The following is a 24,802-nucleotide window of genomic DNA, read 5'->3' on the forward strand; positions in this document are numbered from 1 at the left end:
TGAAAAAAACACGAAAACTCGTGTATTTGAGGCGTACGTCCTTGAGGATATTTTGCCGGTGTAGGCATATCCCAAAGATTCAACACGCTCTTCTAGTATAAATTAGGAGTACGAAACAAATGAGATATGCTTTCTGACTAGTGCAGGAAAAACAAGTTTGATAAAATTGTACATACAATCATGAAGGTGATCAAGAAAATGAAACTTCAATAATATTATTGATTATCCACAGCACTAGCTAATCAATGATCTTCTGTTTTGAGGAAGGAGGAGCTGAAAAAAGCTGTCCTAGCTGATAAGAAATTGGAGGATCCGACGACCGAGAAGCATGGTGATCAATTCCAATGGCTGCTTGCCTCTGTCTGCAAGATGCCCAAGTTACCAAATAAAGCCCAGCTATAATTAGAAGTCCTCCCAATATGCTGCATTGACAAATTCATGAGATTGTAAGCGTAAAGGGCTCGGCTAAGAATAAGTAGAACGCACGCTGAAGTAAAGTAGGAAAAAAGATTGTATGAGATGGACAAATGTGGCAAGTATACACGAATATGCTCATTTCCCGGTGTTTCAAAACTCTTCCGCGGTTGTAGTTGAGCCCAAAATTGTGAAGCATAACAACAACAACACATATTCACTGTAGTTCCTTAAAGTGGGGTCCCGGGAGGGTAGAGTGTACGCAGACATAACCCCTACCTCAGAGGAAAATTGTGAAGCATAACAACGACAACAACAACAACACATATTCAGTGTAGTTCCCATAAAGGGGGGGTCTAGGGAGGGTAGAGTGTACGCAGAACTTACCTCTACCTCGGAGGAAAATTGTGAAGCGTAACAAAGAGGAAATGATAATAGGCATATACATAAGTTTGGCTTATACGGGGAGTAAGCACTGACCTTCCTAGATAAATCGGGCTCCCAAGGAAAACTTTTGATAGGAATGCTGAAGCAGCTGGTTGAAGTGGATTGTATAGCGCAACCATAGAAGGGCCAAGAATCTTGTTGGACCATGTCAACATTCCATAGTTCAGGGCAGATGCAACAATTCCCTGGAAAAAAAAAAAGAATTTATGGCAACTTAACCATTTTGTTTTCGCGCTAACTAAAAGATTGCCCCTTGTTTTCCAAAATGAATGCACATGCTAACTAACCACGAGAAGAGAATCTGCAATGAAACATTTCACATAAAGTTTAAGTAGGTATTTTGGCGTTCATAGTAGACATGCTTTGGCTGTCATCCCCTAATTCTCATGGCTAAGTAGTCGATGATGATTGGAAATCTAGAGAGCAACACCAGGGAAGAGAAGCATGAAGAGCATTTAAGTTTCTGTAGTACGCTAGATGTATGCTATGAAGCACACGGTATATGTACATCTTAATAGAGTATCACTCAAGGCATCTTTTCCGCTTGTAAGAGAGGAAGGAGCTAAGCTTTCAAGTTGAAAATAAGTCGTGACTGATGCCTTGAGTAGACAAGTCATTATAATCTGAAACTACGAATAAAGGTAGTAAGTAGAATCCACTTCAGAAGAGGAACTATAAAGACGGAGAATGAAGAGAATCTTACAGCATAGCACACGGCAAAAGCTTCAGATTGTGACAAGTTCCAGTCTGTTGACTCATTGGTCACCAAGAAGGCTGTTGCTACCATTAAAAGACAACCAAAAAGGTATGAATATGCTGTCACTGATATACTTGCAGGGTATTTTGCCAAAACTGGAGCCTGAAAATTTCCTAAGATTCAGTTAACTCCGCATATTCCAAAACTATCCAAACAGAAACGGTTTATCGGGAAAACAGGAAAAGTCAGTCTTCTACACAATGCTTCAAGGCATGCCAAGATCTACAACAACAACAAACCCAGTGTATTCCCACAAAGTGGGGTCTGGGGAGGGTAGAATGTACGCAGTCCATACCGCTACCTCCAAAGAAGTAGACGGGCTGTTTTCGATAGACCCCCCATGCCAAGATCTAAATTGTCAAATATATTCCAAAATGAACATTGTTCACCGACCAAAATATAATTTGAAAAAAGGGCAGGCCGGTGCACTAAAGCTCCCGCTATGCGCAGGGTCGGGGGAAGGGACCAACCAAAAGGATCTATTGTATGCCGCCTTACCTTGCATTTTTGCCCGAGGCTGTTTCGAAGGCTTGAACCCGTGACCTCCCGGTCACATGGCAGCAAACCAAAATATAAGTTGCTTTGCTTAAAATTAAGGCTGTTAAGCTTTTCTAACAAGCCAATCATTTTGTATAAAATCACCTAATAATCAAACGCTAAACACTCAGAATCACTTTAAACAATGAAAAAAGGCCTCAAATTAACTTCAAAGATTTCAAGTCATTTTTCGATCTGATCAGTAGAAATTAATGGATCCAAGGAAAAAGAATTTAAGAGAAAGAGTGATAACACGTGGTCAAAGTATACGATAACACGGACTAAGAACTACAATAAGTAATATTTCATCTGTTAGCATAACAGTTAATGGTGAGGGTCAAGTTGAACAATAACTCAACAAGACCGATCATGTTTGAACATATTCAAATTGTCATAAAATTTCCTCAACCAGAAAAATCTAAAAGCCTCATTTTTATCTTTAGATTTTTCTTTGGTGGTATTTTTGACAACAGATACTTTTATCGACATAAATTCTCTTTGAACTCCATACATTGTAAAACTTAATCACCTAAAAGGATAGGGGTTAATATGAACCACTCCCGCAGACCTGGAAACCAATATTTTGTTCTTATTTATCATAAAATTTTTCTCTGCATCAAGCCAAAATACTGATATTGTAACGACATGATATGTTTTCTCAAAGATTATATTCTTTTATAGGTTCTTTCTGTCTATATAGAAGTCCCAAATCTTCCTTTCTTAGGACGCAGATACCGAATAACTCTGTCAATAATCGCTTAGGTAATAGAAAGAGCTGAGATTCACCCACTGCATTGGTCACTAGCCCACACCCTTGGGTGCAGTGTTGTATATTTTAGTCGTAGATAAATGTTGAAAATATGTCTCAGAAATAAAGTAGGAGTAAATAATTTTAGTAGTTTTAAATTATTAGAATCCTATATGGCTTAGACTTAGAAATTAGTTATCCTTTTGTTATTTGAATTAAGAATTAGTTATCCTTATTTGAATTGAAGTCTAGTTAGAAATTTAGCTATAAATATATGCCTTTAAGTTATAAATAAAATAAGTCCCTTTGACAATACTATTGCAGTATTTTATTTCTCTCTAACTCTTTCTCTGTTATTTCTCTAATTCAAAGCCAAAAACCTACAATCGGTATCAGAGCCTGTTATTTCTCTAATTCAAAGCCAAAAACCTACAATTGGTATCAGAGCCAGTTTCTGAGGGATCTGTGAGAAAGATGAATTTTGAAAATAACTTTTTCCAAATAGCTCCTTCTGTCTTTAATGGTGAAAATTATCATCTTTGGGCAGTAAGAATGGAGACTTATCTTAAGGCTTTAGATCTTTGAGAGACCGTGGAGGAGGATTATGATGTTATTCCGCTGCCCGATAATCCCACGATAGCCCAAATCAAAAATCATACGGAAAAGAAAATCAGAAAATCAAAGGCAAAAGCAACTTTGTTTGCTAGTGTTTCTCCAACAATTATCACGAGAATTATGACCTTTAAATCAGCAAAAGAAATTTGCGATTATCTGAAGGAAGAATATACAGGAGATGAAAGAATACGAGGCATGAAGGTATTGAAATTTGAATTGCAAAAGATGAAGGAATCTGAGACTGTCAAAGAGTACTCAGACCGACTTCTTAGCATTGTTAACAAGGTAAGATTGCTTGATACAAAATTTAAAGACTTAAGAATTGTTGAAAAAATTCTTGTTACTATACGAAGTATCAATAATTACCTTGGAAAACACAAAAGACCTGTCCAAGATTAGCTTGGCAAAATTGTTAAATACATTGCGGAAAACACAAAAGACCTGTCCAAGATTAGCTTGGCAAAATTGTTAAATACATTGCAGACGCAAGAGCAAAGAAGGCTTATGAGGCAGGATGGTATGGTTGAAGGAGCTTTGACAGCCAACTACAAAACTCAAAATAAGGGTAATAATTCAAGGAAAAACTACCCACCTTGCCAGCATTGTGGCAAAATAGGTCATCCTCTATTTAAATATTAGAAGAGACCAGATGCACAATGCAAGATTTGCAATCAATTTGGCCATGAAGCCGTGATTTGCAAAAACAAATCTAAACAATATGAAGCAGATGCTCAAGTCATCAAAGAAGAAGAAGATCACTTATATGTGGCAACATATTCTTCAACCAAGAAATCTAAATTCTGGAGGACTGATAGTGGTTGTACAGACCACATGACGTATGACAAAACTCTTTTTAAAGAATTTCTGCCTTTGAAAAATAAGAAAGTCAGAATTAGGAATGGTGACTATATTCTTGCAGAAGGAAAAGGGAATGTTGCAATCAAAATAATTTCAGGTACAAAAATAATTTCAAATGTCCTTTACGTGCCCGATATTGATAAAAGTTTGTTAAGTGTTAGTCAGCTAATGGAAGAAAGATTTAAACTATTGTTTGGAAATAAATATTGTCGAATCTTTAATTTCACTAATCATGATATTTTACAAGTTGATATAAGAGACAATTTTTTTTTATTTAATCCAACAAAAGATGCACACAAGCCATGCAAGAACAAAGATGAATTGACAGATTTATTCAAGAGGTCAAATTCAGCCGAAGCCAAGACAATTTCTGATCCAACGAATGTTGAAAATATGTCTTAGAAATAAAGTAGGAGTAGATAATTTTAGTAGTTTTAAATTATTAGAATCCTAAATGGCTTAGACTTAGGAATTAGTTATCCCTTTGTTATTTAAATTAGGAATTAGTTATCCTTATTTGAATTGAAATCTAGTTAGAAATTTAGCCATAAATATATGCCTTTGAGTTATTAATAAAATAATTTCCTTTGACAATACTATTGCAGTATTTTATTTCTCTCCAACTCTTTCTCTGTTATTTCTCTAATTTCAAAGCCAAAAACCAACAATAACTGTGCTTAGACTTTCAGTTTAGTTATTGAACAGTATCTGGTTTTCCTAGAGTCAATTGAAATCAATGAAAAAGCAAGAAATATTATCAAAGTACCTGAATGGCTAGGTATGCTGCCATGCACATACAGTTTCCTATTAAGCATAGAACACCAAGGTGCCAATCATCAAATCCCAACTCCAGAAAACTCGACATTAACCATCCAGTAGGCTCTGGCTGACCCCTAGCGCTTATATCACTGTGTGCTATGAACTCTGAGGCTCTGTCTCCAAAAACTACAGGTCCACGGAAGATGGCCATTAAGATTGCCCCAGAAACACAAACAATTGTACCTCCAACCTTTGCTTGACCTTCCATCGTAAAAAGCTTCACTGTTTCTGTACTGCATAAATAACATTTAAGAGTTAATTTGAGCAGATTATCAACTACAACAGACAATTGGATGTGCAAATACATGAAAATAACACAAAAAGAAGGTAGTTCGGTAGTATGAGGACGGCACAATCGGCTTCCCTTTTTTTTTTTTTTGAGTAAAGGGTAACTAACAATCGTTTTTTGTTACTAAAAGTAAATGATAAAACTGAAGAATTGTCAAAAGTAAACAAGCAAATAGCAATAGCACCCAAGGACGTGCTCTAGTGGTTAATAAAGTGCGAGAACTATGAGGTTTCAGATTCAAATCCCAGCGGAGACAAAAGCACTAGGTGATTTATTCCCATCAATCTCAGCCTTGGTTGACAGAGTTACCTTCCCGTGGAATTAGTTGAGGTGCGCGCAAGCTGGCCTGGACGCTACATTTTCAAAAAAAAAAAAAAAAAAAAAAAGAAGATAGGAATAGAAATAAAGCATGGATGCCTTGATTAGCACTCTTCTTTTCTAAATGAAATTCTTTACGAAAAATTCTTAGCAGGTCTTCTTTTATGTATTCAAAAAGTACCCCACAAATAAAATGTTGTGATGGACCCCAATTTTTCGGTGGAAAATGTAGATAGTCATACAATGTGCACAGCTAAAGAGTTTAGCATCCCTTTCGACAATTACGTTCATATATCTCGGTAAAGTCTCTCTATAACTAAGGGTTATATTGATATCCACCATCTCTTAAAATTACTGATCTGAGCAACATAAACATGAATACATCTTGAAAGAGAAACAGCTACAGAATCAAAGACAAAGGGGTTGATTTCTTACTTACCCCATCAATACTGCAAATATGAATGTGAAGACTGGTATTGCAGGTTGCACGGCTGCAGCATAAGTTGGATTTGTGTAACCAAGACCAATAAGAAACAAAAGTTGGTTCCCAAAAATACTGTTGCAGTTACCAAGAGAAAAGAAAAAAAATTAACACAAGACCAGGTTTTAGTTCAGTGTAAGAATATGCAAATTAACCACACAAATATTAGAATTAGCAAGCACATCAAACTTACCCAGTTAAACCTAGAAAGAAGAATGATAGTAGAAGCCGCCTATTCATAGGAAGTCTCGACCTCCTAGACATAGAAGGAAGGGAAATATTATTAGTGCATACTTTCAACAACAACAACAACATACCCAGTATACTCCCACGTAGTGGGGTCTGGGGAGGGTAGAACGTACGCTGTCCAAACCACTACCTCAGAGGCGAGGTAGAGACGTTTACATTACTTTCAGATAGTGTAAACGATTTTTTAAAAGAGTTCGAAAGGAAAGATAAATAATTTAGATGCAGATATTAATCAAAAACCTTTCAAGTTGTGCAAAGAGGACGAAAAGTTTAAGGAAATAAGAACGAACAAGGATATGATAACAAAAGCTAGAAATCATGAGCGACAATTTCAAGCTACTAGTCAGAATATCAACAAAGAATTCGTATGTGAAGTTTAAGAATGTACATGTATTTGTGTCCGAAGAAAATTGCTGCACTACGGGAGCAACAAAACAAAAGGATAGAACATTCTCTAAGCTTGCCCCTCAATCGCAAATTTACTCCCATTTTACTAAACCTAAAGGCTTTTTCTTTGGATCCAACTCACACATCAAGATAAACAAGTTTGCTATCGTTATAAGAGGTTGAGATGAGTCTTTACTGTTATGACGAAAATAACAACTTATGAGTAATAATTTTATGCAGATAGACTAACCACATTTTTAAAACGTAGTTTTTTGGAACAGGTAAGTAATGTATTATAGCACAAAATATAGACCTGGCACTGAGATGGTCCAGGATGATTACAAGCATTGAGACTCTTCTATACAAAAATAAAAAGAAAGGATTCCGCCTCTACAACCTCCTATTCCTGTTATCAGTCTATGAAATCTAATGCCATCTCATCTTTAATCTCCTGTGATTTACACCAAAAGGCCATAACCATAAACACTTGAATTTAATCTTCTGAATAGCCTCTGATTTCCCTTCAGAACATCTTGCATCTCTTTCCTTCCATACGGTAAACAAACTCAAGCAGCTCAACATGCAGCTTCTAAAACGTTATTACCTTTAACTACAACAGCTCAAGATTCAAATACAGGTTGGCATGACGTAGTAGACGTTGTAGCAAACAAGTTCCAGTAAATCTACACTTAAATTCGTAACTTAAGTTTTAGAAAAGACTCAACATCAATTAACCATAACAACAACTATTTCCGTCCATGCCCATTTCCCAACTTCTAACATTCTTTCCCAAATAAATCAATGCAAATGCCTTCAACAAACATAATCGCAAAAAATTGACTCAATCTAAAAATGAAATCTCTGTCTTCAAGAGGATCGACGGGCAGTTCAGGCACAGGCATAAACCTTTGGGGACCCACCTCCAAAGCCTAACTACAACATTTTGCGTAAGTTCATCTGCTCCAAACCGTGGTAGACAGGTTTACCCAAACAAAAGACAAAAAAGTTGGACAGTTTCATGTCGGATCCTCCAAAGGTAGTTCTTTGTTGGAAGATCCAACACGGATACAACACCATTTTGTAAGAGTCCAAGCAACATTGCTTGCGAGTATTAGCATGCTCGGTGAATCAGTCTCATAAGGTCTCAAGCTGACTCCAATACAACAGTATAAAACCAAATCTATGTGTATATTAATAAACAGATACATGGTTGGATCATTGGATGATATATCCAAGAACAACATAGAGAAAAAAGAGACTAAACTGACACGAATGCAACGACTTTTTTTAGAGTCCGAGCAACATAGCTTGCGAGTATTAGCAAGCTCAGTGGATCAGCCTCATAAGTCTCAAACTGATTCGAACCACAGTGCAAAACTAAATCTATGTGTGTGATTCATAAACAGATACATGGTTGGATTATACATTCAAGAGAAACAACAGTAACCACAACAACTCATTGTGATCCCACAAGTGAGGTCTAGGGGGCAGAGTGTACGCAGACCTTACCTCTACCTCGTAGAAGTAGAGAGGTTGTTTCCTATAGACCCTCAGCTTAAATGATAACTGCCAAACAGTTTGTTAAAAAGGGGATACAAATATGGGAGCAATCAAAACAACAAAATGGAAAGCGTTACACAACAAACATATTCAAGAGCAACTTTTTTTGAAAAAAAGGGACTAACTTTTCACGAAAATTAGAAGCTGGTGCAAGAATAGATAGAGCAAGAAGATCTCTATACAGGCAAAAAAGGATTTGATTCATCCTCACATTGAGAGACACTTTGGTAATCACATGGTAACCACCATACAAAAGCTGTATCATCACCATTGTACCATGAGCTTTCCATACCTCATTACCATTTCCCACAGATACAGCTGCCATTTTTATCATTTCATCCCAATCCACCCAACCCCCTCTTCACTATATATACCCTGTGTGACTGTATTGGTGGAATTGGTGAAAAATAGTCATAGCTGGTGCGATGGGGTCTCGTAATTCTTGATAATAAAGGTATAGAATGAACAAAAGGTTCGACAACGTAGCTTGTGTCTGTTAGAAGGCTCAGTGGATCAGTCAGGGTCTCAAGATGACCCGAACACCACAATTTTAAAGTAAATCTACGTGTATTCATAATGAACAACAACAACATACCCACTGTAATCCTACCAGTGGGGTACGGGGAAGGTAGGATGCACACAAACCTTACAACTACCTTTGTGGTAGAGAGTTTGTTTCCAATAGACCCTCGGGTCAAAAGGAATGTAATAGAAGCAGGATTGCGAGAAAAATATAACAACCAAATAGCACGATACAAAGCAAATAAAGCAACAAATAGTACGACACATAGATTCAAGAACAACATGGAGAAAAAAAGGGAATAACTTCGCGAAAATAAGCAACTGGTGCAAGCATTGATAGAGCAAGAAGATCCCTATACAAGAAAAATACAATTTGATTCATCCCCACATTCAGTGCCACTTGGTAATCACATGGTATCCATCATACAAAAGCTGTACCATCACCATTGTTCCATGAGCTTTCCATATCTTATTACCATTTCCCAGAAAACAGCTGCCATTTTTATCATTTCATCCCAATCCACCCCACCCCCATGGAACTGCAATGATGGAATTGGTGAAAAATAGTGATCCCACAAATGGGGTCTAGGGGGTAGAACCTTACCTCTACCTCGTAGAAGTAGAGAGGTTGTTTCCAACAGACCCTCAGCTTAAATGATACCTGCCAAACAGTTTGGAAAAAAGGGAATACATCTATGGGAGCAAACACAACAGCAAATTAATTGAAATGGAAAGCATTACACAACAAACAGATTAAAGATCAACATACAGGAAAAAAAGGTACTAGCTTTTCGCGAAAATAAGAAACTGATGCAAAATTGATAGAGCAAGAAGGTATCAATACAAGCAAAAAACAATTTGATTCATTCCCACATTGAGTGCCACTTTAGTAATCACATGGTAACCACCATATAAAAGCTGTATCATCACCATTGTTCCATGAGCTCTCCATACCTCCTTGCCATTTCCCACTGAAACAGCTGCCATTTTATCATTTCTTCCCAATCCTACCCACCCCCTCTCCACTATATATACCCTATGGGACTGAGATGGTGAATTGGTGAAAAATAGTAATGGCACCCGAGGCTAACTCAATCCCAACAGCTAAAACTAAGCCTATATAATATGTGCTTGTGAGCTACGTTACTCGCACTATTCAAAAAAGTCAGACAGTTTCATGTCGGATCCTCCAAAATACTCCAAAACCAATGCATTTTCAGAGGAAGAGACTGAACAACGTACCTTGTGCCTATTAGCAAGCTCAGTAGATCAGTCAAGGTAGCCAGCTGATCCAAACACCATAATATATAACTAAATCTACGTGTATTCGTAAGCAAGATACATGGTTGGATTATAGATTCAAGAACATAGAGACAAAAAAAGGTACTAACTTTTCGCGAACATAGGCGACTGGTGCAAGAATACATAGAGCAATAAGGTCTCAAGCTAATTCGAACACCACAGTATAAAACTAAATCTATGTGTACATTCATAAACAGATACAAGGGTGAATTACAGATTCAAGAACAACAAACAGATAAAAAGGTACTAACTTTCGCGAAAATAAGCAACTAGAGCAAGAATTGATAGAGCAAGAAGATCTCTATACAAGCAAAAAACAATTTGATTCATCCCCACATTGAGTGCGACTTTGGTAATAACATGGTATCCATCATACAAAAGCTGTATCATCACCATTGTACCATGAGCTCTCCATAACTCATTACCATTTCCCACTGAAACAGCTGCCATTTTTATCATTTCATCACAATCACACCACCCCCTCTTCACTATGTATACCCTGTGTGACTGTGATGATTGAATTGGTGAAAAATAGAGATGTTTGGTGTAATGGGGTTTCTTGATTCTTGATAATAAAGGTATAGAATGAACAAAAAATGTTATTTTTACAGATTATCAGTTACCATGTTGTTTTCATGAACAAACTAAATCTATGTGTGTTTTCATAAAGAGAGGCATGGTTCGATTATAGATTCAAGAGCAACAATAACAACAACAACAGCAACGCAGCGTGAGCCCACAAGTGGGGCCTAGGGAGGGTAGAACACACGTAGACATTAGAGGTTGTTTCCGATAGACCCTCAGCTTAAATGGTACCTGCCAAACAGTTTGGAAAAAGGGGATACAGATATGGGACCAATCACAGCAACAAACTAATCGAAATGGAAAGTGCTACACAGTAAACAGATTCAAGAACAACATATAGGAAAAAAAGGGACTAACTTTTCGCGAAAATAAGCAACTGGTGCAAGAATTGATAGAGCAAGAAGATCTCTATACAAGCAAAAAACAATTTGATTCATTCCCACATTGAGTGCCAGTTTGGTAATCACATGGTATCCACCATACAAAAGCTGTATCATCACCATTGTTCCGTGAGCTCTCCATAACTCATTACCATTTCCTACTGAAACAGCTGCCATTTTTATCATTTCATCACAATCCACCTCACCCCCTCTTCACTATATACACCCTGTGTGACTGTGATGATTGAATTGGTGAAAAATAGTGATGTTTGGTTTGATGGGGTTTCTTGATTCTTGATAATAAAGATATAGAATGAACAAAAAATGTGATTTTTACAGATTTTCAGTTACCATGTTGTTTTCAAGAATTGTTTTTTTTTTTGGTGTTTCCTTGAAAATCTTGAATTTTATGATGATTTTTGAACAAATTGTAGTGACCCACAATCAAATCTGCATCCATCTATGAGTAAATATTGGTCTTTACCCTCTTCGTTCACTTGCACGATTACATTAATTATAAAAACAATAATTAATATACTTATTCTATTATAATATTCTATTAATTAATGTAATGATACATTTGGACTTTGGCATGTTTTTTTTAAAAACAATAATTCACATAAATATTTTACCTAATATTACTATTACTTGATTTATTACTTCCTCCATCTCATTTTATGTATCTCTTTCTTTTTTGATCCATTTTAAAAAAATATTATATAAAAATGAGATGGAAGAAATACTCAATAAATTTAAAAAATAATTAATAAAAATAAAGACATGAAATTTTATTAAATAAAATATTTTTATATAGTGAAAAAATAAAAATTGAGGAGGAGACGTTTTTGCTACGAATCTAAGAGGTCAATCATGGAGTGGGGGCTAAAATGTAGTACTTCTTTTTAGTCTTAGGGACAATAAAGAATGAAGTTGTTTTCTTTATTGGACTTTAAGGAATATCTTGATTTCTGTAATTACATTCCACCAATAGGAACATGCCAATGTACAAATTAAATTTATAAAGTTGATCAAGTATACATATACATTATACGTAGTATAATATAAGTGGATTGTCACTTGCGCAAGACGTAGGATATATATATCTGCTTGTTCAATTCTATACAAATTTTACAGATCTGAAAATGTTATTATAAGAAAAGATCTTATTTTTTTTACTGGAAATTTTACACACCGTCACTAAATTTATTTTGAAATAATATTGAGCATATTGTTAATGTTGTTGTTATTAAATAGAATTATTTCTAATATGATTATCTTGATTGTGTAAATATTTTCCTATATACTGTCAACATAAACCACTGCTATTTCAATAGAGTTAACTATAATTAAGTAATTACTTTTTTAAGTAACTCCATAATCTAGATATTTTTAAAGAGGTTATTAGTATTTGGTTGGTTTTGTAATTCTTTACAAATTTGTTGTTTTGGTTGAGGAGCTTTGGTTTTATAATCCGTTATAAATTTGGTTGATTGAGTTAGGAATGTTTGATTGATTGTGTTGAATTATTAAAAAACAATGTATTTTTAAAGGATTGAATATAGGTTCAACAACATTTTTGAAGAATTCGAACAGATATACAGGACCACATTTCTACAACAATTAATTATATTTGTGCCAAAAGTATTTATTATTCGGTTCCACATAAAATTTATATTGCTTGGCGTATATTGCTGCAGCATACGTGTAATATTTGATTGACCATATTGGATAATATTCACATTAACTTTATGTAAGAACTTGTGTACTAATATGTGAACTCAAATGTGCAATAAAAAAAGGTAAACACCATAAATCCAACATTTTGCATAATTAATGAAAATCACGATTCTAGATCTGTCGAAATACATAATTAGTTTCTGATACATCCAATGAAGATACATAGTTTTTAATTAGCTCCCAATACTTTTTTTTCAATGTTGAGTCTGTCGAGATACATAATTAGCTCCCGATACATCTAACGAAGTTACATAATTAGTTGAAATTTTTGTAATCATGTAATAAGGATGGAAATTTATGTAAATGTGATAAGTTAAGGTGTATGTATATATTATTTTTTCTTCAAAACATATAGTAGTAATGCACGTAAAATATTTAAAGATAAAAATGTCCTTTTTCAAAATAACTAAACTTGATATCCCCTTTTCCAACAGCATACTTATGAAATTCCATAAGTGAAGTCAGAAAGGATAGAGCGTACTAAGCTATTTCCAAAAGACTTTTGACTCAAGTATCTACTTTTGACTACTTAAAAATGCCTCATCGAGAAAATCAAAACAAAATTAACTTACACACTACTTCTACTAACGCATATAATCTGCTTGGCAAACGAGTCAATTATTCAGGACATTCCATCTTTGTCGTAGGTCCTTCACTTTCATTACATAGATGAAGGGTGATAATGAAAAAGTTGACAGATAGGTCACCCTTATTGCCACTCTATAGAACCGTACATGAGAGCTTCACCTCATACAGCTCCTCAGTTCAATCCGTTCGAATTCATTGGAGAGGAGATGAAACCAATCTGTCACCCTTATTGCCACTTTACAGAACCGTACATGAGATTTTTACCTCATACATCTCTTCGTTCAATTCTTTCAAATTCAACCATTTCACTGGTGCTTAATTAATACCACATACATGTCATATTACAAGCATTTTAGTGAACAAGATGTAAACAAAGACTTGTTTACTTGCTTAAAATTGAATGCAATGGTAATTGCTTACTTCAGAGATTTCACAGGTATCCTGAAATGACAAGTTCTGATAATCTCTAGTTTAATCCAGGCTCTTGAGTAGACACAGGACTAAGGTAAATACGATGCATTAGCCGAGGCCAGTATCAGTTATGGAAGCCAATATCGTTGATAGTATCGTACTTCTTAATCACTGTCCATATCTGCAGAATTTGCAAAGAAACAAGTCCTCAGCGTGGATCCACATAGGAAAACGAAGAGACTACTTTAATCTGAGAGATTCATATCACCATTAAAAGATAGAAATAGTTACTGATCAGCTTTATACCTTATTAACAATGTCCACAGCAGCAGCATCGGAGAAATCATGCCTTTCTTTCTTCAGGACTTCAAGACGAGAAGTGATGGCACGCTTCTGTTCTTCTGCCTAAGAAATCATTATTAGGACGTCAACCAACCATGTTACAAAATTATATGCATATCGCTTGAAAATTGATGTATAAGCTCTTCATTTATGAAAGGACTGCAAGAAATAGCAAGAGATTACCGTCTCCAACATAGTTGTCAAGTAGCTGATCTCATTCTGTTTTGCTTCTGATAGGTAGTGAGTGACTTCTTCAACATTGCTCCTGCAAAATTGCAGGCTATTACTTCATAGAAACAGGATACCGAAAGTTTTGAAACATGAATTTGTATCTCTCTCTTTCATGAAATTCCTTTCGGTTATGATGTCAAGATTGAAATCATATTCAGCCAAGGTACTTCTCATAGACCAGCGAATAACATTTCTATACACACAACACATCAAATGACAACTACGCCTCAAATCCCAAATAAATTGGGTCAGCTATATGAATCCTCACTAACCACGGTGCTCCATTTAAGCTCATTTCAGACCAAAATTATAAAACATAAGAAAAGTATTAGAAACTTCTCTATATTTTCTGCAAGCATGTAAGACTCATGGAAGACATAGGACGTAAAGAAAACATGCTAATACTTGGCAAAATGTAGTCTTGATCAACGGTATCAGAAGCCTCAATAACCATCAACATTCCAGTTAAACTGAATATAGGTGGTTTTTGTAAATATGGAGTATCCACCATGACGATGCCTTTACATGGAATGACGTATCACTATCCATACCTATTGGTGGTTAGTGAAGCTATAATTACTATTTTTCTGCTCATTTCTCCTTTTCTGGAGTTTGTATTCCATGTTTTACAGTTGACAATCCAAATCACACAAAAATGTAGTAATTTATGTTAATTATAGTAACACAAGGGTGACTACTATAGCACACATGATGTATGAGGGTGTTTGGCTAAGTTTATAAGCCGGTCAAAATAAAATCAGTTTTTCTTCACTCTATAATCATTGTTCCAATGATTGGATGGAGCGAATTTCCTCCACGTGGTGCGACCAAGACAGAAAAATAACAGAATTCCACAAGGTTTTTGGCAAAACAATAGTGTATAGAAAACTATTTTAATCATGGTTATGCAATTTTCCTGAATGGGAGTAAACATTAGTACTTCTCTGGAAACAAAGGGTCCAAGTTTTGTTCTTCCACAAGCTGCTCCACCATGTTGAGTGTTGGTCCTGCCTACAAATAGGAAATATGATCCCAAGGAAAGCAATATCAGACACGTTATTCCAACTTAACAGCCAGAACTCACATAAGCTTTCCAGGTTAACTTCATAACAAAGGAAATGGTATAAACAAATACATATATCCTAATAAAAGAATTCAGTCTCAGAACAAAAGATATGTGAACATGCTTCCCAAATAGTTCTCAATGCATGCAACTTCTGTCTAAGTATCACAGTATAAGAACTTCTAAACTGGAAGTCAGACTACATTTAATCCATATGAAAACAAAGATTTATCGGAAATTCTCAATAATACGAAAGAGACTTCTAGGAAGCACATTTGACAAAATCTAGATGTAAAATGGTAGATATTTTCCAAGAATTTCTCTTTTCCACAATATAGGATCCTCGGCATTGCTTACTCTCTTCAGAGTTAGTGCAGAAGAAGAACAGGTGCAAGAAGAACTCATATCTTAAGTTTGCAGTAGTCAACTGAAGACCAGTTAGCACTTGGCAGTCCTCATAGACCGACAGTATAACTTCTGCGAACCTAATTCTTCTACTGACCTTACAAAATATGGATGAGAGGGCAATCTAGTAGGCATGCATCTTTTCTCCGAATAATTGTAATAAACTACGAAGCATATGATATGTACCTGTGTCTCCACGCATAAAGACTCAAATTCATCCTGCAACAGTTGAAACAGACAACACTTTCAACATTGTCCTTAAAGGAACGAATAACAAAATCTAACAACAAATATATCCGATCAATTTGAAACAAGAAACTCATTATAATTCTATAAGTTCACCAGCAAACATGGAATAATACTTCAAGATAGCACCATAGCTATAGCAAAACATAAAGCCAATAATCAGGTCAACAAATACAATTAATTGGAGGACACTATATGTATTATCTTCCCAGAAATGAAAACTAATATCCAGATGACCTCTAGCCATGTTGAGAAGAAATGAAGACTTAAATAAGAAGTTCCAAACAAAATACAAGTAAATATTCAATTTATGTATCAATATTCTGTTTCTTCTTTTTATTGGAAGGAGGGGAGGGAAGACGTGGACATGCAACTTAAAGAAATGAAGTATACTTCTTCCAATTACTCTTAATAGAGAGAATGTAGCACATGAAACAAAAAGAAAGCAAGAGTAAGCAAGATTTGGACTGGATTATTTGTCAAACTTCCAAGTTCTAACTGATAATGACACTAATAATTCTTTAAAACACTATCTAAGCAAGAAGCATCATACATGATCCACTGTTTATTCGGGGATAAAATCCGAGCAGCAGTTAAGCTTTTCGTGAAATAGAAACACCTGATATAGGATAGACGACACAGATGCAACAACATACCAGTATAACCTCACAAGTGGGGTGCCTGAGGAAGGCAGGATGTCACAAACCTTATTCATACCATTGTGAGGTAGAGAGGTTGTTTCCTATAAACCCTCATCTCAAAAGAAGTGAAATCAAAACAAGATTGAAAAGAAAATAACAACAGCAAAACAACATGATGGACAAAGCAAAAGAAACAACATGCAGTATTAAAAACTGAAAAATAAGTTACTATGCAAATACTAACTAATGCTACTAAATAAGGAGAAGATGAGACTAGCCCCCTGCCTGATACAAGCACGATCATGAAGATGAACGTTTTTGAGTATTTTGGATGTAACCTCGGAGGTGTATGAGTTAAAGTGTTAAAAAGGGCTCCAAACCGCCCCTAAAACACTCCATGGGTGCCAATTTGCCTACTTGGTCATTAAAGGGCCTTTTTGTCATTTTATCTTTTTATTTGTAAAGTACTATAAATAGAACAATATAGGGTTTTAGTTCATTAGTTTTTGTTGGATATTGTTGAAAGAACACATCTCTTGAGAGAGAGAGGGTCTCTAGGCCTAAACTAGGACATGAACGAGTGTGGATTCACTTGTGATTGTGTATTGCTTGGAAACGTTGGTGCTTGAGCGGTGGAATCCCTCTTGTGTCACGTAAGAGTGTGGTGTTGCTATTGTAAGTCTTAGGGGTCCTTAGATTTAATACATCTTTGGATTCTTAACCTTGTAATAGTGTATGTCTCACTTCCTATCTTTACATATCATGTACTAGTTGTGTAGTCTAGTGAACCGTTGGATTTTGTTATTGTAGTGTTGTTTATCTCTTGTTGTTGTTAGTGTTTTTGGTGTCATTTACACCTTGTTTCTTGATGTTGTTGGAACCGAGATTTGGTGTTTGTTGAGCTCTCGGGTTTTCCTTTATTTGTGGACTATTTTTGGCTTGTTTTTGATACGTACCAAATTAGTATCGTATCATTTGGTATCAAAGCTTGTGGTTGATTTTGTTCCAACAAAATCAATCTTGGGCTTGCTAGAAAAATCAAAAAAGAAAAAGAAAAAGAAGTGTTGTTCTTGTTCTTGTTCTTATTTTTGTTCTTGTTCATGGCCGAGAAACTTGTAGTGTTCTTGTTGTAGTCTTGGCCGAAATTTGCGGAGTCTAGGTCTAGAATTTCTTTGTTGTTATTGTTGTTTCTTGATTCACTAACACTAAAGGTATCTAGATCTATATTTGAGCTTAAAAACTTGTTAAAGTTGTGTTGTGAACAAAGACCTAGACTGAAATTTGTGGAGGTTGGAGTGGGCGTTGAAGGTGTTGTTATTGTTGTTCTTGAAAAGTTGTTGTGTTCTTGTTGTTTTCATCACTTCTCTTATCTTGACCAACTTAAAGTAGTTAATAGATCTAGAAAAGGTGAAGACAAAGTTGGAAGACTTGTTGGTGAAAGGACTAGCTCACATCACTCTTGACTTGACAACAACTTTTTCAACCACTTTCCTTGTTTCTAGGAGCCTTGTATTGTGGAAACTAGTACAAGTCTAATCTCACCTTTTTGAGTTGAATTTGAAAAGAGTTACAAGACTTGTGTTTTTCCCTCCAAATACTAATTGTCTTCCATTCCAAAAGTATAAGGACTAAAAATTCCAAGAATGGTGATTAAAACTTGTGTGGACCCGTGATCAATTAGGGGATGACACGTCACCAATTACTGTTCACACGACAAATTTTAAGCTCAAATTTGATCTTTTAGTTTCATTTGGTTGTTTCTTTTGTTGATTCCAATACTAACTTACAAGCTAGTAACCACTTACTAGATTGTGAGTTGGTTTGAAACCGTTCTTTGTTTTTACGTCCTTGTGTATTTTTTTTTCTATTTTGGAGTCGTTGTAAACATTGGAATTCACCTCTAATCACCTCACGGAGTACAAGCAAGCATACAACATTTGTGAGATTAAGTGTGAGGAATCCGAGAACAAAGAAATAAAGAGAGAGTGTGAGGACCTTTCTTTTACAACTAACCCGTTTGTTGTTTTGTAGTGAAACTTCTTGGCTAAACTCAATTGAGCTGGATGAGATTGAAGGCAAATCTCAAGATGGAGAGGAAGCCAAGGTGCAAAATGAAAACGTTGGCCGAGACTTGAAATTGTTGTGTTCTCAGTTTCTTCTTATTTTGTGGACTGTTTTGGAGCCATTTTCATTTGGCTAGTGCCATGAATTTGAGGTCAAATTCCTCTCAAGATGGAGAGGATGATACAAGCACGATCATGAAGATGAACGTTTTTGAGTATTTTGAATGTAACCTCGGAGGTGTACGAGTTGAAGTGTTAAAAAGGGCTCCAAACCGCCCCTAAAACACTCCATGAGTGCCTATTTGCCTACTTGGTCATTAAAGGGTGGGCCTTTTTGTCATTTTATCTTTTTATTTGTAAAGTACTATAAATAGAACAATATGGGGTTTTAGTTCATTAGTTTTTGTTGGATATTGTTGAAAGAACACATCTCTTGAGAGAGAGGGTCTCTAGGCCTAAACTAGGACATGAACGAGTGTGGATTCACTTGTGATTGTGTATTGCTTGGAAACGTTGGTGCTTGAGCGGTGGAATCCCTCTTGTGTCACGTAAGAGTGTGGTGTTGCTATTGTAAGTCTTAGGGTTCCTTAGATTTAATACATCTTTGGATTCTTAACCTTGTAATAGTGTATGTCTCACTTCCTATCTTTACATATCATGTACTAGTTGTGTAGTCTAGTGAACCGTTTGGTTCTTGTAATCTTGTAACCGTTGGATTGTTGTTATTGTAGTGTTGTTCCTCTCGTTATTGTTGTTTATCTCTTGTTGTTGTTAGTGTTTTTGGTGTCATTTACACCTTGTTTCTTAATGTTGTTGGAACCGAGATTTGGTGTTTGTTGAGCTCTCGGGTTTTCCTTTATTTGTGGACTATTTTTGGCATGTTTTTGATACGTACCAAATTAGTATCGTATCACTGCCTCCCACATAAAAGTACAACAACACTCGACTACCTGCTATCTTCCGAACTTAATCCTCGACCTCCATACCTTATCTAGGATAGTGTCCTTGGTAAGTTGAAGATGTGTCATGTCCTATCTAATCACCTTCTCCGGGTTCTTCTTATACCTACCACTACATCTCCTAAAACCTATTATAACCAACCTCTCATGCATTCATACACCTCCTATTCACATGTCTAACAATCTCAACCTTACTTCCCTCATCTTGTCTGCCACAAAGGCACTCCCACATTGTCTTTGTATAACTTCGTTCCTAATCCTATCTTTCTTAGTATGCCCACACATACACCTGAGCAACCTCATCTCTACTACCTTCATCTTATGTGAGCATTCTATACTAGCCAACGCTCTACCATATACATACATCACAGATGCAAACAATGTTTCTGACAGGCTATTAACCAATAATTGTTAGCAAGAGAATCAATTGAAAAAGCATTCAATCACAAGTAAAGATTTATGTTTGTAGTGTTTCGATACTGTCAAGGTACTCATACATTTAAACAGACCAAAGCTGTATAGTTCCATGGACTAAATTTCACCTAGAACAAAAAGGGGATTAAATTGTGTTAATAGCATACCTGTATATCCTCGTGCAAGGAAGTAAGCACCTGAATTTAAAAAAAAAAAAAACACATTAACAGGAGAAGAAAAACATCAAGCTACTACCTCCGTTCACTTTTACTTTTCCAATATCCCAAAAGGCCAAAACAGATTTTCTTCATTTGTCACTTTTAACACACAAACAAAAAACAATTACTATTTTTTTTTCTGTTTTACCTTCAACATTAATTACTTTATGTTGGGTTCATAGTATATGAATGAAGTGTGAATGAAAAAAATGGAGAAAAATTGTGAAAGGAAGGAGATATCAATTTAGAAGGTATACTCCCAAAGTGGAAAGTCCACTAATTCTCCCACCGAAGGAAACTTTGTAGTGTTTATATTAATGAACACTTACTCCACATGATAAGTGAGGCAAGAAAATAGAGATGCCTCGCGCCATCGTTGTTGTCGCTCGGCTCGGATTTGGATTTGGCAAATGATCGATCAATGAGATCTATCTATTTGGACAAATTTTATTTGACGAAAATATGATCTGAATATATGTAAAACGCAGGAAATATTTTCTGTTGGACACCATTTATATTCCGAAACAGTGTTTCGAAACTGTGCAGGCACTGTTTTTGAACTAATGTTGCTTCAGAACTGCTGTATTGTTTCTGAACTGATGTACTGGTTGAACAAACTGATGCAACCATTCAGCAAAAGGACACACTTATTCATGAAACAAGATGACTGTTCAGGAAAAGATGCAATCTTTCATGAACAGACATAAACTTACAGCAAAGGTGCAACCTTTGGATTGAACCATTGCCTCTCTTCAGAAGAGGCATATTGTGGCTATAAATAACCTGCTTTCTTCCACAGGTTAAGATAGAAAAAAATTTCAAAATTACAAGCTTCTTTTTCTTCTTAAAAAATACTCTAAGTGTGATCATTCAAACCGTGAGTGTATTCGAAGAATCCACCTATTTGAGGTACCGCTATAGTCGGATTGAAGGCCATTTTATCCTGGGAGGAAGATTCCATAACCTCGGGTACAGTGAGGGGAATTATTCCTTAAGGAAAGTCCGTGAATTCGGACGACTTGGCCTTAACAATTTGTGTTTCATCTATATTTCTGAAATATAAAATACACCTCTTGTAAAGATCATTTTGATCTTGTGTTGAGGGTATTTGTTCAACTTCATTGTGTTCTTGTTCATACTTGAACTCAAGTTGAAATTGTTATTCTATTATACAGATTCTACGTACCCGTATTGTGGAAAATAACACTTTATCTCAAAACAATTTTCAAGACCTTAGACTATATATCAATTAATATAGGTATTGGAGTAAAATATTCATCCTAATTACAGTATTATTTCTTGAGCGACATGCAAAGTCCAAAATGGACAAGTAAAAATGAACGAAGGAGTAGTAAAAAGATGCTACATACTCCCTCCATTCCATTTTACTTGACCTCTTTTGACTTGACACACCCATTAAGAAAACATCTATTAAAAGTATATTTTACAAAATTAACCCTAATATATGTCTTGAAACTTTAAATATAGTTATTACTATTTTCTTCGGTATTTAATACTAAGGATAGTATGAGAATGAAGTAATAAAATACTCTTGATTTGCGAAAATAGATTTCTAATTTGAAACAAACATATTTAGAAAGAAGAACCAAGTAAAATAGAATGAAGGGAGTATCTAGAATAAGCTAAAATCAATGAAAATATTAGTAGCTCAATTAGCTGACGACCTAAACTTTCACCTCGTTAGTGAGTGTTTGTTCATTCCCCCACCTTAGAATCCCTTCCCTATTTCTCTTTCCCCATCCTTAGTTTTCAAAAATAAAATAAAATATTGCAGCCTCGTGCACTAAAACTTCCGCTATATGTAGGATTCGGGGAAGGACCCACCACCCAACATAAGGGTGTATTGTACGCACTCTTAACCTTCTGCCAAAGGCTATTTCCAAGCCTTGAACCCATAACCTCTCGGTCATATAGCAGTAACTTTACCGGTTACTCCAAGGCTTCCCTTCAAAAAAAATTTTTAAAAATCGAAATTTGTCCAAATTCCAATTCCCAATTAAAGGTTCCAAATTTCCCAAATTCTAAAGCCAATTTCCAATAAAATGCTCCAAAAGGCTAACCTGAATGAACAATCGATGAAGACGATCAACTTGAACTGGAGCAAAATTAGGGAAAGCTTTACAAAATGCCTTCAATTAAACAAATTCTATTAGGGTTTTATATAATATAGTAAAATTACTGTAAAAGAAAAAATTATACCTCTTTGGAACAGGAAGTTAATAAGGAGTGAATTCCAAGGTCAAATGCGTACTTCAAATTGGTGTATCTTGCTCCTCCAATCTCCCTTGTTGTTAACTGCTCCTTTGTTATCTCCATTTTTTCACTTTACAGTAGCAATGGCGGGAGATTAGAAAAAAATGAACAAGTGATTTTTGGGTTTTGATTTTTTGAAAGGGAGTTTACCGCTTTTATATTTGGTCTGTTATAAAACTAATATAGCTACAATAATAATAATCGATTTCTATAATTAGAGCCGGCCCGGCCCGGCCTGTAATTTGATGGGTTGAGCTTTAATTTTTACTGTCTATTTAAAAACAGTGCTTTTTAGCCCGAATCGGATAAGCCCATGGCCCATACGGCTTGAGGAATGTGGGTTGGGCTAGTTTGTGGACCGGCCCGTCAGTCAAATAATAAATAATTGAAAAATAATAAAAGAGTTAAAAAATAATCAAGTCCAACGATGACCATTGACCGATTCCATTAACAAAGAATATGAAAACTGAAAAATTTCCTACTTTCCTATCTAATAAATAATAAAATAATTAAATATCTTCCACTAAAACATAAAGAGTACATTGTACTCTTCACTTTCTTAATTTCCTTAGTTTAGCTAGCCGCCTCCTCTTCACTATATCTCCCTCAACACGCCATCGACTTTCAACCGTGATGTTTCCAATTGAGTAGTGTCACCTCTTCGTTTTCTTCCTACTTTGGGTGATTCGAGCTCTGGCTCCCTTTTGATTAACAAACATTAATACTATGTGTTATTGTGTGATAAATATTTATGTTTATTAGCAACGTAAAATAAAATTATAAAATATCATAGGGTAATAGCGTGGGCTTGGTGTTTTTTGATCCGTCATTTAAATGGGCCAACCCAGCCTGACCCATCAAACTCAAAGCCCGTATGAGCTAGCCCAGATGGACTGGACCAACCCGTATTGACAGCTCTACCTATAATATATAAGTACTAATTTTGAGGGGCCAAACTCAAGATATCAAAAGCAATATATAATTTTTATTAAATATATATAATTTGTATTGTATTTTCTACTACATAATTAATTTAAAAGTTAATTATATATAAGTTTTTAATAAATATTTAAAAAATTTGTTACGAAAATGCAAGATTTTTAAAGAAATATTTATTTATGGTAAAGTAGAATTAGCAAATATCAAAAGACTCAAGTGATTTACCAATAATATACTTAATGTGATTTAATAAGTGAAATTTGGAACAAGTAAATATATTCAGATTTTATCTCTATTTCGATAAGATAAAGAGATTGCAAAGATCTCAAGAAATTGAAGTGATTTAATATTCTATAAGCAAAAATCATCAAATATAATAATTACAACTTAGTGAAGATCATAAATTAAAAAATATTTTTGTGTTTTTGAGAATTGAATAATTACAACTTAGTGAAGATCATAAATTAAAAAATATTTTTGTGTTTTTGAGAATTGTAAGCAAGTAGTTCTATTTATTGAAATTTAAAAATTTAAGCTTTTAAAATCGTGATTTTTGAATTTTGAAGATGTTTTTGAACATGCATTTTACTTGAAAAAAGATTAAAATTTTAAATGAAATTGAAAATGTAGTTAGACATATATTTTACGTGAAGAAATTTTAAACTCTATGAATGAATTTGAAGGTAAGATTTTCAAAATTTATCAAATTTTTTGGCTAGATAGATATCTAATGACAAGTTTTCAAAAACTACTCACAAAATTCATGGACAGAAGCTAGGTTATTACAAAAATATACTTCTTTTATTTGACCCATATACTAAAAATAGATATTTTTATTTTACTTGTCTATTTTAACAAATTAAGAGAGTTTTTTTTTTTCATACTACCATTAGCGTTGACTATTAAATAACTATATAAATTGGTAATAGATAAATTAACATTATTAATAAAGTTCATTAAGTAAAAATATATCAAATTAAAACGTTATAAAAAATAAATATAT

The 24,802-nt window shown here is 34.9% G+C and overlaps 2 protein-coding genes across 4 annotated transcripts; both read right to left on the reverse strand.

Annotated features, from left to right (window-relative positions):
* Position 1: 1 nt before the first annotated feature.
* On the reverse strand, positions 2-11,821 carry LOC107850179 (WAT1-related protein At4g19185). Of its 2 annotated transcripts, XM_016694598.2 has the most exons (7): positions 11,246-11,821; positions 6,477-6,539; positions 6,242-6,358; positions 5,143-5,428; positions 1,565-1,720; positions 895-1,046; positions 2-422 (listed from the first exon to the last, which is right to left on the reverse strand). In XM_016694598.2, the coding sequence occupies exons 1-7, from the start codon at positions 11,452-11,454 to the stop codon at positions 239-241; spliced, it is 1,167 nt and encodes a 388-aa protein (XP_016550084.2). In that variant the 5' UTR covers positions 11,455-11,821; the 3' UTR covers positions 2-238. The 2 variants fall into 2 exon arrangements, with proteins under 2 accessions (XP_016550084.2, XP_047257199.1); XM_047401243.1 differs by lacking the exon at positions 1,565-1,720 and having other exon boundaries at positions 11,246-11,777.
* Positions 11,822-13,800: 1,979 nt separating this feature from the next.
* On the reverse strand, positions 13,801-23,030 carry LOC107851657. 2 transcript variants are annotated; one of them, XM_016696738.2, is made up of 8 exons: positions 22,807-23,028; positions 22,668-22,736; positions 20,536-20,565; positions 16,232-16,264; positions 15,518-15,588; positions 14,530-14,611; positions 14,311-14,409; positions 13,801-14,185 (listed from the first exon to the last, which is right to left on the reverse strand). In XM_016696738.2, the coding sequence occupies exons 1-8, from the start codon at positions 22,921-22,923 to the stop codon at positions 14,129-14,131; spliced, it is 558 nt and encodes a 185-aa protein (XP_016552224.1). In that variant the 5' UTR covers positions 22,924-23,028; the 3' UTR covers positions 13,801-14,128. The 2 variants fall into 2 exon arrangements, with proteins under 2 accessions (XP_016552224.1, XP_016552225.1); XM_016696739.2 differs by lacking the exon at positions 22,668-22,736 and having other exon boundaries at positions 22,807-23,030.
* Between the last annotated feature and the right edge of the window lie 1,772 nt (positions 23,031-24,802).

Source organism: Capsicum annuum, chromosome 12, assembly GCF_002878395.1.
Source record: "Capsicum annuum cultivar UCD-10X-F1 chromosome 12, UCD10Xv1.1, whole genome shotgun sequence".
NCBI lineage: Eukaryota > Viridiplantae > Streptophyta > Magnoliopsida > Solanales > Solanaceae > Capsicum > Capsicum annuum.